At 36.2% G+C, this 17167-nt stretch overlaps 1 protein-coding gene across 2 annotated transcripts; it reads left to right on the top strand.

The window, feature by feature from the left end:
- The first annotated feature begins 384 nt into the window (after positions 1-384).
- On the top strand, positions 385-6034 carry LOC142352822 (glutathione S-transferase D4-like). Of its 2 annotated transcripts, XM_075404962.1 has the most exons (5): positions 385-607; positions 1366-1511; positions 3876-4040; positions 4764-4787; positions 5422-6034. In XM_075404962.1, exons 1-5 carry the CDS (start codon positions 522-524, stop codon positions 5832-5834), a joined length of 834 nt encoding a protein of 277 aa, XP_075261077.1. In that variant the 5' UTR covers positions 385-521; the 3' UTR covers positions 5835-6034. The 2 variants fall into 2 exon arrangements, with proteins under 2 accessions (XP_075261077.1, XP_075261078.1); XM_075404963.1 differs by lacking the exon at positions 4764-4787 and having other exon boundaries at positions 386-607; positions 5422-6003.
- Positions 6035-17167: the final 11133 nt, after the last annotated feature.

The following is a 17167-nucleotide window of genomic DNA, read 5'->3' as shown; positions in this document are numbered from 1 at the left end:
CTTTTGTTTGCGCAGTTTGCACTTTTTTACACAATTAAGTTTATTGCAAACGTAAAAATCAAATCTGAGCAATAACTTTCAGAATAAGGAAAAAAATTTTTGAACAGGAGAATTCGCTTGAAATCGACTTTCAATGTTATTTGAGGTTTAACGCCAAGACGACCGAGTTTTCTGCTTTCGATTTAAAATACACGTGTTTTTCTTCTGACACCAAGATCATAAAAAGAAATGCAAACAGTACAAAAGTCTTCGGTCAGATTTTCATTTTGATCGCTTCAAAATTTAGTCGAGCGTTCATGTGACTTTAAAAACAAATATTAAAAACATCCTGAAGCGTCATTTGTCATGCTATAAAACTTTTGTAAAACTTCTGAAGAAGTATTACTTTGTACGCTTTATGATTATACATTAGTTTCTAAAATTACAAAAAATCTACGCGCTCTCTCTCGTATTAATATTTTTCTTGTAATTTGAAGTGTATTTAAATTGATCTTGAGGTTGAGAGCTGTATTTGAATACATATGGCAGTGGAAAGACGTGGATTTAACAGTGCCTCTTGGGGTACTAGTTACAATATGTTCTTCGGGCCACCCCCGGAGAGTTTCAGGTATGAAGGAATATGTTAACATACAAATACAATAATCCTAAATTGGGATGATTGTACTTCCAAACAAAGTTTTATCCGGATTGTTGTTCTGGACATTTGAAAAAAAAAAATGCATTAAGGGCACACAAGGACTTTTATTGATTAAATTTTGCATGTCGTCTTTCAATTTACGCCGTCTCACTTATTTTGGTTCACAATTGTCGGGCGATAAAATGAACCGCAAATGAAAACCGAGGACCACGAAAATATTTTCAAGCCCAACTTTCTAGTTTCGAGGTCCATCAATGTTTATTTTTTCTTTTTGAACAAATAACTGACTTTTATAAGCAGCTGGATAAAGTTCATGAACTGCTAAACGTGAAAATAACTTCTGAAGTAGCCAAGATATCTTTCTAACGGGAAAGTTTAAACTGCTGAAGACAATGCTGTTTCAACATCCGTTACATTTCACAAGAGTACGACCTTTTTGATCGATAATTTTCTATTTTGAAAAACGCTCAACACCTCACTAACAAAGAGATTTTTGGCACAGTTTTCGAGTCGAGGTTTCAGAGCTGACTCGGCGCAAAAAGCGATAAATAACGCTGACAAGCGCTGACCATCTCAAATGCGCAAAATTTTAAAAAGGAAATTTGCAAACCTTCGGCCCTAACTCATTACTTTTCCGCTGCAAAATTTTCTACAAATTCTTTGACACGTTCAGATTCAAAATTTTTTGCATCGGTCTTTCTCTTAGTGTCAATGATTTTCGGTTGTAGATTCATTGAGCCATACACACCACACGTGGACGCGATCAAAGACACGAAGGACAAGGCGGAGGGCGTGGTGCAGATTCCTCTGGTCGAGTGTGCTGTCAGTCACGGGGCAAGATGTCTACTCTCAACTGCAAATGCCATAGACATGGGTATGATACACATAGACAAACAGACGAGTAAAACCATTACATGTTATATCATAACTTGTTCTACATAGTCTCCGTGAATTTGATGATGTCACTGATAAAAGTTGGCAGTAATCGAAAACCACGGAAAATCAGGTAGCGGTTCGAGATATAGGGCAGAAATTCGAAGAAGTTTTAGCATAGTCATGGAACCTTGGTTGAAAAGCCGACGTAATAGGTTCTAAAATCTGGCACATTAGAGTCTTGCTCTGAATATATTTAGCTATTTAAAATTTGTACGTGAGTGGTTCAAACTGTAGTAGAGATTTTTGCTAAAAAATTGGCTTTATGAAGTGAATCAAACCAGAAACCTTTGAAAAGAAAATTGGAAAACATTATTATCACAAAACAAAATAAAACCACTCTGCAAAAACGGAAAACGTTACTGCTGAAAGATTTTTCATAAAAATATTATGTGAAAGCCAGAGGTTCTCATTTTCGTGCAGAATTCTGCAATTGCATTTTTCTTCTTAAAGAAAAGATATTTTGATCTTTTCTGTTTTTGCACCCTCCCAGCTTAGTGGGCGCGTATTAATTGCATCCCCCAGATGCACGTGCCATATTTTTGCTTAATGGTTTACTATTTAATGGCAAGTGCTCTGTAACTGGGGGCGCATAACGTACTGGGGGGGGGGGTTGCACAAACGGAAAAATTTTTCTGCAGTTGCTATGCCAAAAATGGATCTGCATTCACATAATGAAAACTATGGTCATAAACTTTCAAAAGCAACTGCGAAATTACGACAAAACAAAAAAACAATGCAATGCGGAACAGATGTATAGTTTTGCATTTTATCAAGATGGCCATCGAAAATTGAAATAGGCAGTAAGTCAATTCTATTAGGTATACTGAAATTTCCACCAACCGTATTGTTCTGAGTATGTTGAATTTTGTAGGAGCCAGTTAACCACAATAGCTTCTATCTAAAAAAAAAGAGGTCAACAATTGGGAGACCTTTCACCGTTCCTGACCATCAGCATACTTGAAAGCCTTTATTTAAGAGTCAGCAGTTCCTTAAATGTTTTGAAAGGTCAGTAAATAAGCGGAGCTCTAATCGGACAAGGACAGCGCAAATCATTGGCAAAGGACAATCTGCTGAACTTTGATGTTGATAATTTCTAATCAACTTTTCATATAAAAAAGAACTTTCAATACCTGATTTCTATGCACACGATGCAATTATTAAGACTAAAAGTTAATTGAAAAAAGATTGTTTAGTTTTGTTCGGAAAACCTTTCTTGTGACTGCCATCTAACGGAAAAATTTGAAAAGGATTTCAAAAATGAACAAACAGAGAAGAGCGATCCTGGCGTCGTCAAAGTTATCTGTGAACTGTAATTTAGTGAATTCTGATCTTTTCTACAGAGTTTCATTCGTCAAACGTTTGGCACTCAGAATCAAAATGTTTGAAAATTATAGAAGTCTCGAAAGATTACACATAAAGTGGACTGTTGGGTATTCAGATTAGAAAGACTACGACGATATCAAAGACTTTTAGCACACCGTTTCTTTTCAGCTAGCTATTATTTTGTTTACTCTTCACGAGGTGTTTACGCTCAAAAAAATTGATAGGACTAATTACTATAAATGCCAGAGATCGTTGGAAAATATTGTTTGCAATTTCTAAAACTAGATCAAACGATAGTGTTTATAGATGCGAAGGAAACGCGTCGACAGCGTTCCAAAGACAATCATTTTGTATCTAGTTGACCTTACAAAAATCAATTGTTCCAATCAAACCGCCTGCTTGCTTTTTCGCCTTATAAACACCCCTCAATTCTCATTTCTCGAAATTTGAGGATCCGAAGCCGAAGCCAGGAAGAGAATTAAATACAGTTGCAATACCTCAGGATGGAATCTGTCAAAAACTATTTTTTCAGTTGAACAGCCATCTTCATAGCTGAGACTACCAAGATGGTTGTAACCATGCTTGGTTAAATTCATTTTTGTAATTACTATTATTATGGTTACTACGATAACACAAGGCGAAGCCATTACACACTCACATTCGAAAAACTACTTTAACGTTATCCTCATTTATAAAAATTTATGATAAAGAATCATAATTGATAAACAAAACATCTGTGACCATTTTTCGGACGTTATTCTTGTGAAATACTTATCTCTCATAAGCTCAGCAGCGGCTTAAGGACAACTCACTTCATAATTTGTAACACCAAAAAAGTTCAACGCATTCCTCTCAAACCATAAAAATTTGAGTTAAGGAATAAAATTCATCATCGACAAAACAACAATCTTCGTTGTTTATTTTCTTCAACCAACCGGGCGACCCTGAGAGTAAATGTTATATAAATTTACATATTTAGACTCTTCCTTCATCACAAAATACATTCAAGTGCAGCCCCTGTATATCCAGGCAGATGGCTCTTTCGACCCCTTCTGGGTGAAGCTGATCAAGTACGAGCATGGGTACGAAGAAGATATCAACGAGCCACTTGCCATGATGAGATACATGTGCTCTAAGTTCCAAGGTCGGCTCTTTCGTTTCTCCCAATAACCACTAGGCTTTACTCCCCTCTTCCCTAGAATTCAAGTGCATATCATTTGGAGTGGGCATAAATTGGACACAGCCCGAGATGAGTTACTCGACCGAAAACAGATACGGATCAACCAGACTTGGGTCGCATACAGGGGTCTGATGTCCAAGCTCACAGTCTGGACAAGGTTTCGGTCGCGCCTTTCCTTCTGCACCATGCCTCTTTTTGTTTGAGGACCTCACGCTGGGAACCGTTTAAACCCTCTGTATCGCGAGCTCGCTCATTCAATTCAATGCTTACTTGATTCAATTCAATTCATTGTGTTTTGAAACAGTGCAGAGTATTTATTTTAACGGCAACATCTTTCGAAAGTTATACCACATGCTCGCTTTAATAACTTTTTCATAGAGCAATGCAACTATAGCAAAGAAAACAAAAAATCTTCGTAAATTGTCTATGTCAAAATTAAAAAGCATACTTGTAATTTGGTGTCAGTTATGATAGCAGCTCTATTGTACAATTGATTCCCCGAATAAGTAATAGGGTTTGTGGAAGAGCCTGCTGACATAAAAATCTTTGAAAACATGTCCAGACACGTCAGCAATTACAGAAAATTGAAACACCTTTGAACGCCAGCACCCTTTTAGCCCAATTGTCTCCAGAAAATCGTTCTTGCCAAAACGCTCATAAGACACCTTCTTTTTTACGTGATTTTAGGTTCTGCAATTTTGAAGACACCACGTAAGTCAACATACCAGTTAAAATAGCTCCAACTTCCATCGTATTGCTTTCCACTAAACTCAACTTCCCTTGTTCATTATTCATCCATAATCACAGCCTCCATGTCAATTGTGTTCACTCCCATTATATCCTTGCGAATACGGGGCCAAAAAGTCCCCCATACCTTAAACTGTGCAATGAAAGATGGAAAGAGGTTACTTTTTATGGATGGTACTGGGAAAGAGCTGTCATCTTTTCGAGCATCAAATCATTGTGCATGACGAAAGTTATGGGCAAAATGGCAGCTATAATTAGGGCAATTCGTTTAGGGCCATTCTGAAAAAGACAGTGGTTTAAGCAAATTTTGGAACACTGCTATGAAAAAGCTTGAAGGAGTCGCACTGAATTTTTAGCCCGGCCAATTTGTCCCAAATTTTTTTTTCACGATGGTGAACATGAAACAAAACAATTTAAGTGGAAGAATAACCAATACCCGAGATGCAGGCAATTTCAATTTTTGAAGTACAATGAAATTGATCTCGGCTAAAATTTTGGAGCTGCCGTTACCGGTCTTCTCGAATGATTGAACCTCGATCAACACCCAATATTAATTTAAGAATTAATTGGCTTCGGAGGAAAAATTTTGACATTTCAGGAGGCGAGTGCTACCTATACCCTACGAACAACCCTCGCCGAATATTCGAAATCGACTCAAAACTCAGTTACGATCTCACTCAAATGCAACCTTGCGTCTTATCCGTCGTGGAAGAGGTCATAAGGTCACACAAACTGAAACCCGTAAGCGACGGCAACCCAATAAACGCCCGTCTATCCGAACTGGAATCAATTCTCAGTAAGCAGAAATATGTGGCGGATGATCATATTTCTCTGGCCGATATCTCAATGATAACGACCATCACAATGCTTGAAATCGTCCAGTTTGACTTTTCCAAATATCCGGCAGTTTTGACCTGGATGCGATTGGTGAAAAGTTTGCCTTTCTACACCGTGTCTAATTTTGGTTTCGAGCAGTACACTAAAGATGCGATAGCGGAACTGAGCACATAACTAAAACTATCAGTAGAATGAAAACTATCGATCAGGAAATGGTGAAATAGTACAAAAAACTTCTTAGGTAGCAAAAATAAAATAACAATAACAATTAAACATTTGCTAGGTCTAATGCAATTAATTTTGACGAATATATTTCATGACAAATTTCTTATTCTAATGTTCTTAGAAGGTTCAAATTGAGAGTTCTGATATAACAGACAGCAGAAGAAGTCCCGAAAGACTCAAAAGCAATTTCATTTGACTAAAAATATCTGTGTAAAAACTCAAAATTTCTAGAGGATAAGTCAGAACCTCATGAGCGTCGATATTAAGGGGAACTTTTAACCAGAAGTCTTATTAGAGCCATGAACAAAGCAAGCGTACAATTACGAGTACCGTGTTGTTAAGAGATGTAAAACACGTAGTCAAATTTCGAGCGCGGAGTGAAGAAATTTTGAATTTGACTGAAAATATCTGTGTAAAAACTCAAAATTTCTAGAGGATAAGTCAGAACCTCATGAGCGTCGATATTAAGGGGAACTTTTAACCAGAAGTCTTATTAGAGCCATGAACAAAGCAAGCGTACAATTACGAGTACCGTGTTGTTAAGAGATGTAAAACACGTAGTCAAATTTCGAGCGCGGAGTGAAGAAATTTTGAATTTGACTGAAAATATCTGTGTAAAAACCCAAAATTTCTAGAGGATAAGTCAGAACCTCATGAGCGTCGATATTAAGGAGAACTTTTAACCAGAAGTCTTATTAGAGCCATGAACAAAGCAAGCGTACAATTACGAGTACCGTGTTGTTAAGAGATGTAAAACACGTAGTCAAATTTCGAGCGCGGAGTGAAGAAATTTTGAATTTAAACAGAAGGTTCAAAAACCGTGCTGTTGATGATGAAGTCAGCAAGAGAATTTAATAATAAAAACGAGGGTCATTGATTTATATTTTGACAGAATTCAGAAGTAACTTCATATGAAAACAAATTAAACAAAAATCATCAGTAAAGGGGGTTAGCAAGTGACTTTCACGCCAATCAAACAAACAAACAATGTAGAGTTAAAAAAAGTTTGAAGTTTCATCTAAGTGCACCTACCCTCTGGCCGTTAAAAAGTTCGAGGTTTCATATAAGTGGCCCATCCTCGGCGTCTCATCTAACTGCACCTACCCTCTGGCCGAAACCGCAGGTATTTATTCTAATGACCTTTAAAGGAATAAATTCCAAGCCAGAGTAAAGTAGAGCACCGGTGCAAAGACCATCTGGAGTCCTGCTCTTTGAAGTGTTGCGCCCCGAGAGCCTCAAATCTCCCTCTCAACCATCTTTTGGGACGAACAGAGCAAGTGTTGTCTGGACCAAATATGTAGTGTAGCCACTCTTTATCATTTTAGCTCTGCGATCACAGTCCCAACACTACTCTGTGTTTTTAATTTCTGTGGCTATCACTACATCTATCTTGTCTGGAACTTACACAGTATTTCTTCCTAGATGGTCTTACTTTCAGTTAATAACAGTCTGCAGGGATCACAAAAAGTTTTGACATCCACTACCAGTCATCCTTCAGTCACACAGCGTAGCAATCATTTGGATTCCAGCCAAATCACAACTAAACAGTCAACAACATGTACTAGTCTTGGTTTCACTTTTGTCACTCTGTTGACTTTCGAATCAATTAGACCGTCTTTTGCTCATTGGAAACATTTTCACAGTGAGAGGTCAGGAGACATGTCTGCAATAGTCTTTTTTAACAGGGTCTGACTGACAAACACGCTGTTTCCTTCTTTCAAGGGCGGTAATCCAAGGCTCTGTCTCAACACCTCGCATCTCAGGCTCTTGCCTACGCTGAAGTGAATCGGAGTGGCAATGACCTCTTTAGAACTAGTTTGTATTAAGACAGGGCTCAAACTTCCTTATGACCGCTTTGATAACTTCCTCTAACTGAGCTAGCGGTAGTTACCAAGGGGGCCCCACGTGGAGGTTACGGACCTCAGCCAAGCGCTAGGAACGTCCAAGTGCCCCTTCTCTAAGTAATGAATGTGACATCACTAAACACGCCCGATTTACTAGAAGATTATTGACCAGCACTTATATATTCAGAGAAAACTTTGCAAAGAGTATCAGAACGATTTTTAATTTTTCTGAGAAGTGAACAACTCTAAGAGTCTGTTACATAATTATCTAAACATGAAGCAAAACCATTAGTTTCTGAAACTTTAAGAATTTTGATTTTAAATGAAATTTAACCGGTTCTCTAACTTTGTGAGCCTTGTTTTCATTTCTGGAAGTCCGTACCATAAGTTTAAAAAGCGGTTTCTTACAAACAAATTCGACCGAGACATTTTTTAATTCTCTTACCTTTTTTAACACATCTGGCTCTCAGAGTAATCAACAAAATGCTATATTTCGGGTTTTCGGTGGTATTTGATTGAAATGTAACCGGTTCTCTATTTTTCTGAGCCTTGCTTACATTTTCGGAAGTCCTTACAACTAGTTTAAGAAGCGGTTCACTAAAAAATTCAGAGACATTTTAATTCTCTCTTTCGCTCTTTTTTTAAACACTTGTGGCTCTCAGAGTAATCGACAAAAAGTTATATTCTAAGCTTTCATTTGTATTTGTACCATTTTTGATTTTTCTAGAATGCTCATAGTTCAATTCAAAAATGATTCCAACTAATTTAAGTATCTCAATATATTGAATTTTTTCGTTTCTTCATTTCTGCATAGCTTTAGTGATAGAGATGTATAATTCCCAACTTGATTTTTCGTTGCACAGTTTACTTCTTATCATAGATACTACGTATGAAGAAATATAATAAGACAAAAATTAAATTATGCAATATACGTAAGCTACTAGGTTCCTTTTCTTATTCGATTTTTTATTTTATCGCTCTCTGTTGTAACAGTCCTTCAATTCCCAGAATGAAGAGGAGAGCCTTGCCTATTAACATTTTGAGTTTCATTGAATGATTACAAGTAGATAATCGATTACATTGCCTGCTTTCATCATGGTATAAAATATGGTTTCTATGACTCTAAGCTTGCAGCTCCGGTCAAGTCTATCGAGAGCTTTACCGAAGTCAGTGGACATTAGACATCATTTATACTAACTTCGACTTAGCCAACCTCGTTAGCAATATTGCACTGTGAATGCACCGGTTCGGTTGGTCGCAAAATGGTGCTGTCTGGATGACATTTAATAATTCAGTTAGCCTGGATGCTTATATATATATGAGTATTTTTAGATCGGTATAAAGCAAGCTGATAGGAATAAAATTATCGGTTTATAGATAACTATGTTCGGGAATCATTGTCATACTTGAGAGGTAATAATAATTTGGCACACCTTTACGCCTTGTTATTGAATTGACAAGTTAGATTTGGGGAAAAGAAATCAATTTTATCTGATAATAACCCGGAACAAAGAGCGCCGTAGCTGATAAGTTTTTTGATGTCTTTTCTTTGGTGTTTTTTTGAAATTGTATCAAGACCTCGTTACAGTTTTAACAAGGTCGTGATACAATTTCGTTGTTTTTTAAAGATTTGTTTTCACGTTGTCTGCTTTATAATGTGTTTCGTTGGAATTTCGATTCTGTTTTGAGCTTCAATAGGTGTGATGTTGCTGCTACTTCGTTTTTCACTTCTCACGTTGTTGCTTGCTTCCAGAAATCAGCTGCCTCTTAGGAATTATTGATTTTTACAGTTTCATCTATTTCACTCGCAAGCTGCGGTACATCCCAAGTTTTCATATTTGTCGCAATTGACTTTTCGTTTTGAACTCACTTTTCAGAAGATTGATCATACACCAGTTCTCGTGGTGATCTTTGTGGGGCTTTTTTGAGTTTGCCAAGTGAATTTCTCAGCTATGGAGTTTTCTCAGCTGTGAAGAGATGAGAGAAAAAGGAATGCAACGTCTCTTTATAGCAGGTAAAGCTATAGTCTATATCGCAGTGACTGTAGAATGTTTCAACAACTTCCTATTTGCAAAATCTGACAAGGTATTGATCAGTTTTTGATGCATACGTTGAAGGAATGGAGCTTATGCAGAGGAAATCATGTTTCAGATTAAAGGATTTTAAAGATTTTATAAAACGCTGTTGCTTGCTTTTTACCAGCGAATCTTAACAATTCTAACACCAGCGTTATTCTTTAAGGCCAGTTTAAAGCCTTGAGATCAAAGTTCAAACCGATGAGTCGGAGCATGTTTTGCGATCATATCCTTAATTACCAGATTCAACGATGTATCTAAGTTTTCTAGATTTATATTTTTATCGATTTCTTATCGACATAACAATTAATTCCGACCCCAATTTAATTTGGGTGGGGGTGGGGGTGGGGGGGGGGGGGGGGGGAGTATATACTGAAACGCTCAAACGGGTTTTTTGTTCAGTCAATTTTCGCCGATCGATATATTTATCGTACACAATTGAGATGTAAGTGGTATCACTACAAAGCCCGTCCAGCCTAGAAAATATTTTAAAAACTTTTTTGAAATTCATTTTTTCCAAAGATTTATCAATGAGTAGACCGATCTACGTTGTTTTCATACACATTTTCCCCAAGTTTATACTTGGTTAATGGTTTTACCTTTCAAGTTACTGTTTTTACCTTTCAAGATAGAGGAGGGATGCATGCTGAATAGTTTCCTCCGAATTTTTTTGATAACATTTCTGCTAAATTTTCGAATTTCAGATTCTTTAAAAAAGCTCTAATTTTGCTTTTTGTAAGCCCCATGACCAAAAAGTAGACCTGAAAGCTACCAAAACACTATTTATAAACTACAAAGTTTAACTTTCGCTTCCTGTAGGAGAACTCTTAAATTAAAATTTTCCCCATTTTTCGCTAATTTAACTGATATCAAAAATGAATAATTTATTATGGATATATTGCAATATATCATTTGCCAAACTATCAATTTCGCCAAATATTGGGAAAATTAAGTGTGTTATTTGGACGCGCCACTGTATCAGGGCTAGTTTCGTTCACTTCATGGACTCTTACAATAAAAAATTATTCGGATTATATTGGGGCGTAATCCTATTTAAAAAAATGTACTTTTTGTTCCTTCAAAAGGAACAAAAAGTACATTTCAAACCCAATAACATGAAAATGAGTTTAAATGAACATAATATTTTTTAGGTTTTCAGTATGAGCTCATTGTTTTAATTACTTAGCGACTTGTTTTTATAAACTTAAATTGAATTCTTCGATTTCATCTGAATTTTTTTGTAGTCTCCTGACTTGGTCCAATTAATCAATTCAATCCAATTGGCTATTTTAATAGGTACGAATAAAACTAAACCATGTTTTCATTTGATAACTAAAGGCGCTTATGACTTTGTATATGCTTGTTTTTAGAAAATAACGTTGCATTTTTGAACTTTTCTTTTTTATGTTTTTTTTCTGTCAACTTTTAGCTGTAACTCATAACAACAGCTCCTTTTTTTACCTAAACTAGAATTTCATTTGTCTTAGTTTCGTTTGTCATTCATAACTAATGCTTTTTTAACTTTAGTACTACCAGTTTAAGAAAACAAACAAAAAAACGTTGTGATCTTTTCAAGTTTGAGCATTTCAAGTTTGATCTTTTCAAGTTTGAGCATCTTTTCAAGTTTGAGCATTTGTGATCTTTTCAAGTTTGAGCACTTTTTTTCAAGTTTGAGCACAGAGGATATTCTCTGTTTATTTGACAAATCATTGTTTTAACGACAAGTTCAATTGGTGTTCAAATAATGAGGAATGGAACATATTTAAAGTTTTTTTAGAATTTTTTAACGTTTTGAAGCCTGCGACATCGTTCTCTCGCCAAACGTATTCTTAAAATTTTAAGTTTTTAAATTTTGCAATTGTTCAATGCAATGAGGATAATGAATGATCACAATGCATTCTGATAGATGTATCAATGAATCATTTTAAAGTTTTTTTACAGAAGGGTTTTAATGATTTTCAAAACTTCGAAAAACAGTTATTTTTGAAACGATCCTTTCCTGATCTTGATTTTGTCATCATGTTACTTAGTCTAAATTTTGACAGGTTTTATCAACATTTGCCTAACTATATGCTGTTTTTCTGTTCGTTATTTGTTTCGTGTGTTTCAAAACGACTAATATATTTAATGGTTTCAATACTGTCGTTTCGTAAAATTGTTTGTGAATTTTTGAGTTCTTTCCCTATTTGTTTTTTATGGACTTATGACTCAGCCTCACTAACAGCAAGCCCAATGTGCTTTCTAAGGAAATACAAAAATATCCTTTTTTTTTACCTGAAAGTTTTTCTTTTATAATTTTCGCAAATAATCCATTTTTGAATTTTCTCACTTTTATCTTACTTTTGTTAATATTAGCTAGTGTCGGCAAAGACAGATGGCATCTTCTTTCTAGCGAGCCGAAATTCCTTCTTTGTAAGTGTTTTGTTTTCAACTAATGGCTTGATGCTATGCACTTTCCTTTAAAGACTGCGATTACTGGACTGCTCCCCATTTTTCAGGCTGGTTTTTTGTTTCCTTGCCACAATATCACTAATGGGGAGATTTTTTTTTGCGTTCGAAGAATATAAGAATTCACAATTGAACCAATTTGATTTTCTCGGCAAATTGCTTATAGGTTTAGTTTCTGCGACACCGTTTTTTGTTGAATTATTCGATTTTATTAACAATTTAACTGACTTCTTCGTTATTTTTTGCAGGCGTATGAAATTATCTGGATGGCATTTCTCAATTGATTCCTCAAGAGGTATAAATGAAAAGGTCTCCATTGCTCCCACAAATGTACCTCAGGAGGAACGAAAGAACATTTTTTATGATTTCAGTTAATGCCTAATGCTTTTAATCACTTCGAAAACAATGGTTTTGAAAAACGAAAACATACGTTTAAAATTTGCCATTTCTGCTGTTGTCGAGTTGTTACAGAGTCTCCTTAAGGCCATGTGCAATGATTTGTTTGTGCGGCAGGGCTTAATTGTGTTGTTTAGATTTTATCTGATGCCCTTTTGGTTTTCATATTGTGTTTTCTTTTAAATATAGCCTTTGGAGTGTAATTAATGTTTGTTTTTTTGAAATTTACGCTTTTGTTGTCTCGTGTTGTCGTTAATGGCAGGTTTCATCGGCCATCTAATGCGGCATTAATTTATTCAGTTAGTTGTTTGCTGAACAAAATGTGAATGTTTTGGGCAGGCAATTTCAAAAAGTTGAATGAGCGGTGTCTGAATTTTATGCGCAACTGAGCCGCCTTGTTGAGATTATCATAACACTATCATAATATAGGACGAATTGCTCTCAAGCAACTGTCGTGGTATTCGATTCTTTCGTAACTTTCGTCAGTCTGGAGGGGGTAGGGCCTTTAGAGGGTCAATAAGGGGCTTTAACGGCCCTTATAAGAGGGTATCAGGAAATCAGAGGGGACTAGTCAGCTTTGTAGAGTTAATTTAATGAATTTAATGAAAAATGAATCCAGAGCAATTTGAACTTGACTTTCAGAAGTAAACCCCCACCAATAGAATTGAGCAACAAAATACTGTGAAGGCAATTTAGAAAAAATTTAGAAAAATTTGCTAAAGAATATACTACTATACATGCTTAACTTTGTTCGACGTCAATTAATTGTTCTCCGCTGTATTTTTTTTTAAAAAAATCGTTCCAAGCAGCGAAAGCGAAAACTAAGAAATTCAGGTTTGGGAATACATAAGTGCATGGAATTAGACAATTTACGAACTTGCGTTTTGCAGTAAAATCACACGCACTTATTAGCCAAAAAAAAACAAAGAAAAACCGAGTTTTAGCAGTAGAGTGGCCAAAAATTGTTAAGCAAACAATTAAATCTCTTTAAAATTTCGTTCAGGAGGATGACAAAAATTTGTTCATTTGCGTTTCATGTCTCATCCGTTTTTGCGTCAAAATTATTATCCCAACCACCAATAAGATGAAGGGTTCAGGAAATTTAGCAGTCCTACTTTGTTACGCCAATTTTGGGTCGACGGATATCTTTTGCGGAGAGACATGTAATATCTATCATTGGAAAACCCTCGAAAAACTGAATTGATCTTCGCAGAGAAATTCATTTTTCAAAAAAATTCAAGACAATAGTTAGGCCTAGTTCTCTCGTCTTCTCACTTTTCAAAATCGTTTAATGTGCATTAAAAAATTCTAAAAAGTAGAATATGATTTAGCGGTATTATTTTTCAGATACCTTGTCAAGGACAAGTTGCCTTTTGATCGATTTCGAGGAAAAAGCTGGCAAAACAGAAACACAATTATTTCAGACCTGACGGAAGTAGTCGACTTCTCAAACCTTTTATAGCAACAAAACAAGCGAAACAAAACGAATCTAATTTAATTTTACTTTAATAGTACAGAATCAAAATTGTCCTAAGCACATTAGCCATCCCAACATAATTCATTAATATACCTAATCGATATAACTAAATTAGATATGAGGAAGCGATCGGTCAATGGAAAACCGAATTACGTTTCCGCTGAAACTACTATGGGTTAAAAACATTTGTACGAAAACGAGTGGTATAAATTTCTATAATAAACTGGAAACACTTTTCTACGTTGTTTCTGTCGATATGATTATACTCGACAGATGACGAAAAAGAAAGTTAGGAAACCAAACATTAAAGCTAAAGCCTGAACGGTCAAATTAAAAGACTGCAATGGCCAAAAATTTTGTAACCTGAAATTATTATATGTCTACCCAACGACACGTTCTTGTTTTAGCATGACTATCGTCATTTAATTTTTTGTAAATTTCAGTTTTGGTTAAACCTATTTTACGTTTTCAAATTTTGATAAGTGTTTCGGGTTGCGACGGGTTTGAGCTTCATGTGCAAACGCACATTATCGCTCCTCCGTGTCAAACTTATGGCCATAACTCTCACTTGTCAATATCAAAAAAAGTCCAATGTTCACGTATCTTTTGTCAATTGGCCAGAGTATTTATCAACGCTCTTTGTTCATCAGTGGTTCAGGTCACCGTCACACATGAAATTCGACTGAACAAATTTTGCGCTGCCGTTTTGATTGTTAGAAAAAAATTTCAAAGATTCTTTTCACGCCCATGAATTTTGCATGTGACCTAATTTTGAATAATTTCACAATTTATACACAGTCTCGCGCTCCACTAGTAAAAATTCTAATGGTTAAAAGTAGAACTTCATCAGCTAAATTCATAAATGAGTTCAGAACTATTAAAGTATACTAATAATTAGCGATCATAGAACATGAATTTTGAAAGAGTTTTGAAAACTTCTAGACATTCAATGACCTTTTCCTTATATCAATAACTGAAATATTTCCTTTCCCTAGGAAAATTTAAGGGCTATAATCACTGCAAGATAAACATCTCTATCGCCTAAAGGAAAAGGAATTAATCAGCCAAAAAATCCCATGCTAACAACTTCCAGTTTTCCAAACTGTTGCCCGACATGGGTGGCCATTTGAAATATATCCTCGGGTGAATATGCAATAGATACTGTCAACTTCCTTTCGTCTCCTTTTCCATATGAGGTAGTCTTTATATTAACACCTGTTGTCCGCTTTATCATCTGTGCGGTTTGATGAATTAAAGCTCGCTCTTGATTGTTAAAGTCTGATGAAAACACAATCGGCTCATCCGACTGCGATTCAATGTAGTCTGTGAGCAATTTCTTCGCCGATTCTCTCGACAGTCCCACCTTTAAAGATTCCTTTGAAATCTCAGAACTGAAACCAGTTCGTCCACGATTTGCTACAGCTTGTACCGGTTCAACTCGACCTTTCTGGTCCTTGCCCAAACCTTCACCACTAGACCAGCCCATTTTTTGTAACAATTTGTGCCCTATATTTGATGATCCTAAGCTGTCACCAAGAGGCAAGGTTCCGTGAGGTTGCTCAACTACTTCAGTTCCATCAGCGTTTTTTAACTCACTAGCTTTGTAATTAGATTCCATTGCTACCATATTATGGCGTTTCAAAAAGATATTAGATTGACTGCGTCCACTGTAAAATATAGCGGCGCATTGCAATTTGGCTTCTTCTTGAGAGTTGCCAAAACCGGAAGCTCGAATTCTGTTATCACCGATCCTCAGATGGCATACAACTTGGTTAAAAGACCCGTTCCTCTTGAGTTCAAAATCGTACGAGTGATAAATATTTCCCCAGGTGAAACTATTCGCTAAACATGACATAGCATTCTTTTTCTCGTCCGAACTTGCCAAATCAGCAGCTGACTGTATCAAAATAATTCTCTCCAAATCATTCGCTTGACTTTTGTGCTTCCTTTTCCCTGGCTTCCTGCTTCCAATACTAGGTAACTGTTTCGGTGGGGACTCAGTACTTTCAGAATCTGACGAGAAAACGATACGGGGGAATTTAGGCTTTTCTATTGAAGCAGGAGTTGTTATAGGCTTTAGTGATGGAATCGGTTTTAAAGACCAGCCAGACGCCTTTTTAACAGGCTCCGGTTTCGGCGCTACGCTGACAAGGTTTTCTTGACTTTTTGTAAAATTCATACCTGACATCACTGTGGAAGACTGTGGTACAACAGAGTCGTTAAACGATTCCTGCGGTTCCGAATCATCGACATTAAAAACTATCTTTTCTTTCTTTTTCTTTTTCTTGGGCATATCAGAACTGTTAATTTCAACAACTTCAGCTATGTCGGTATCTTCATGGCTCGATGTTTTTCCTTTGCTGAAACTAGGCAATGTTTTTCCTTTGTCAACAGGCTCCGGTTTCGATGCTACACTAACAAGGTTTTCCTGACTCTTCGTAAAATTCATATTTGAAGTCACTGTGGAACACTGTGGAGCACCGATAGACAATTCCTGTGGTTCCGAATCATCAACATTAAAAACTATCTTTTCCTTCTTTTTCTTCTTTTTGGGTATATCAGAACTGCCAATTTCAACTATTTCGGTATCTTCATGGTTCGATGGTTTTCCCTTGTTAAAATTAGGCAATGTTTCAGAACGAACCACCTCCCCCAAGTCAAAATCTAAGGCTCTCCTTTTTCTCTCTTTTTCTTCTTTCCTTAATTGTTTTGAAGCGTTCTCAACAGTACTTATATTATCTGCTGTTTCTTGTGTTAATATTTTTTCTCCATACTGTTCCGAACTTTTTAAGTTCTTCAATGTCGAATTTTCCACAGACCCTGAATCAATTGTGGCAGCTTGAGACGCGACCTCTTGTCCAGAGTCAAGCTTCGTCACCGACTCAATTTTTCGTTTTTTGAACGGATTCATTCCCACGATCGATTTTTTCGACTCTGGTGGTTTTACAAAAGTTGACTCCGTTTCTGCTTTATTATCATCGTCTCCATCTTCAGTGTCTTCTAAATTGGCGCCTTTCACAAACTTTTTAGGCACACCTCGCA

Source organism: Convolutriloba macropyga, chromosome 14 (genome assembly GCF_964194025.1).
Source record: "Convolutriloba macropyga chromosome 14, txConMacr16.3, whole genome shotgun sequence".
In the NCBI taxonomy this organism is placed as follows: domain Eukaryota; kingdom Metazoa; phylum Xenacoelomorpha; order Acoela; family Convolutidae; genus Convolutriloba; species Convolutriloba macropyga.
The sequence above is the reverse complement of the archived record's forward strand: the minus strand, read 5'-3'. Positions and strand labels throughout refer to the sequence as shown.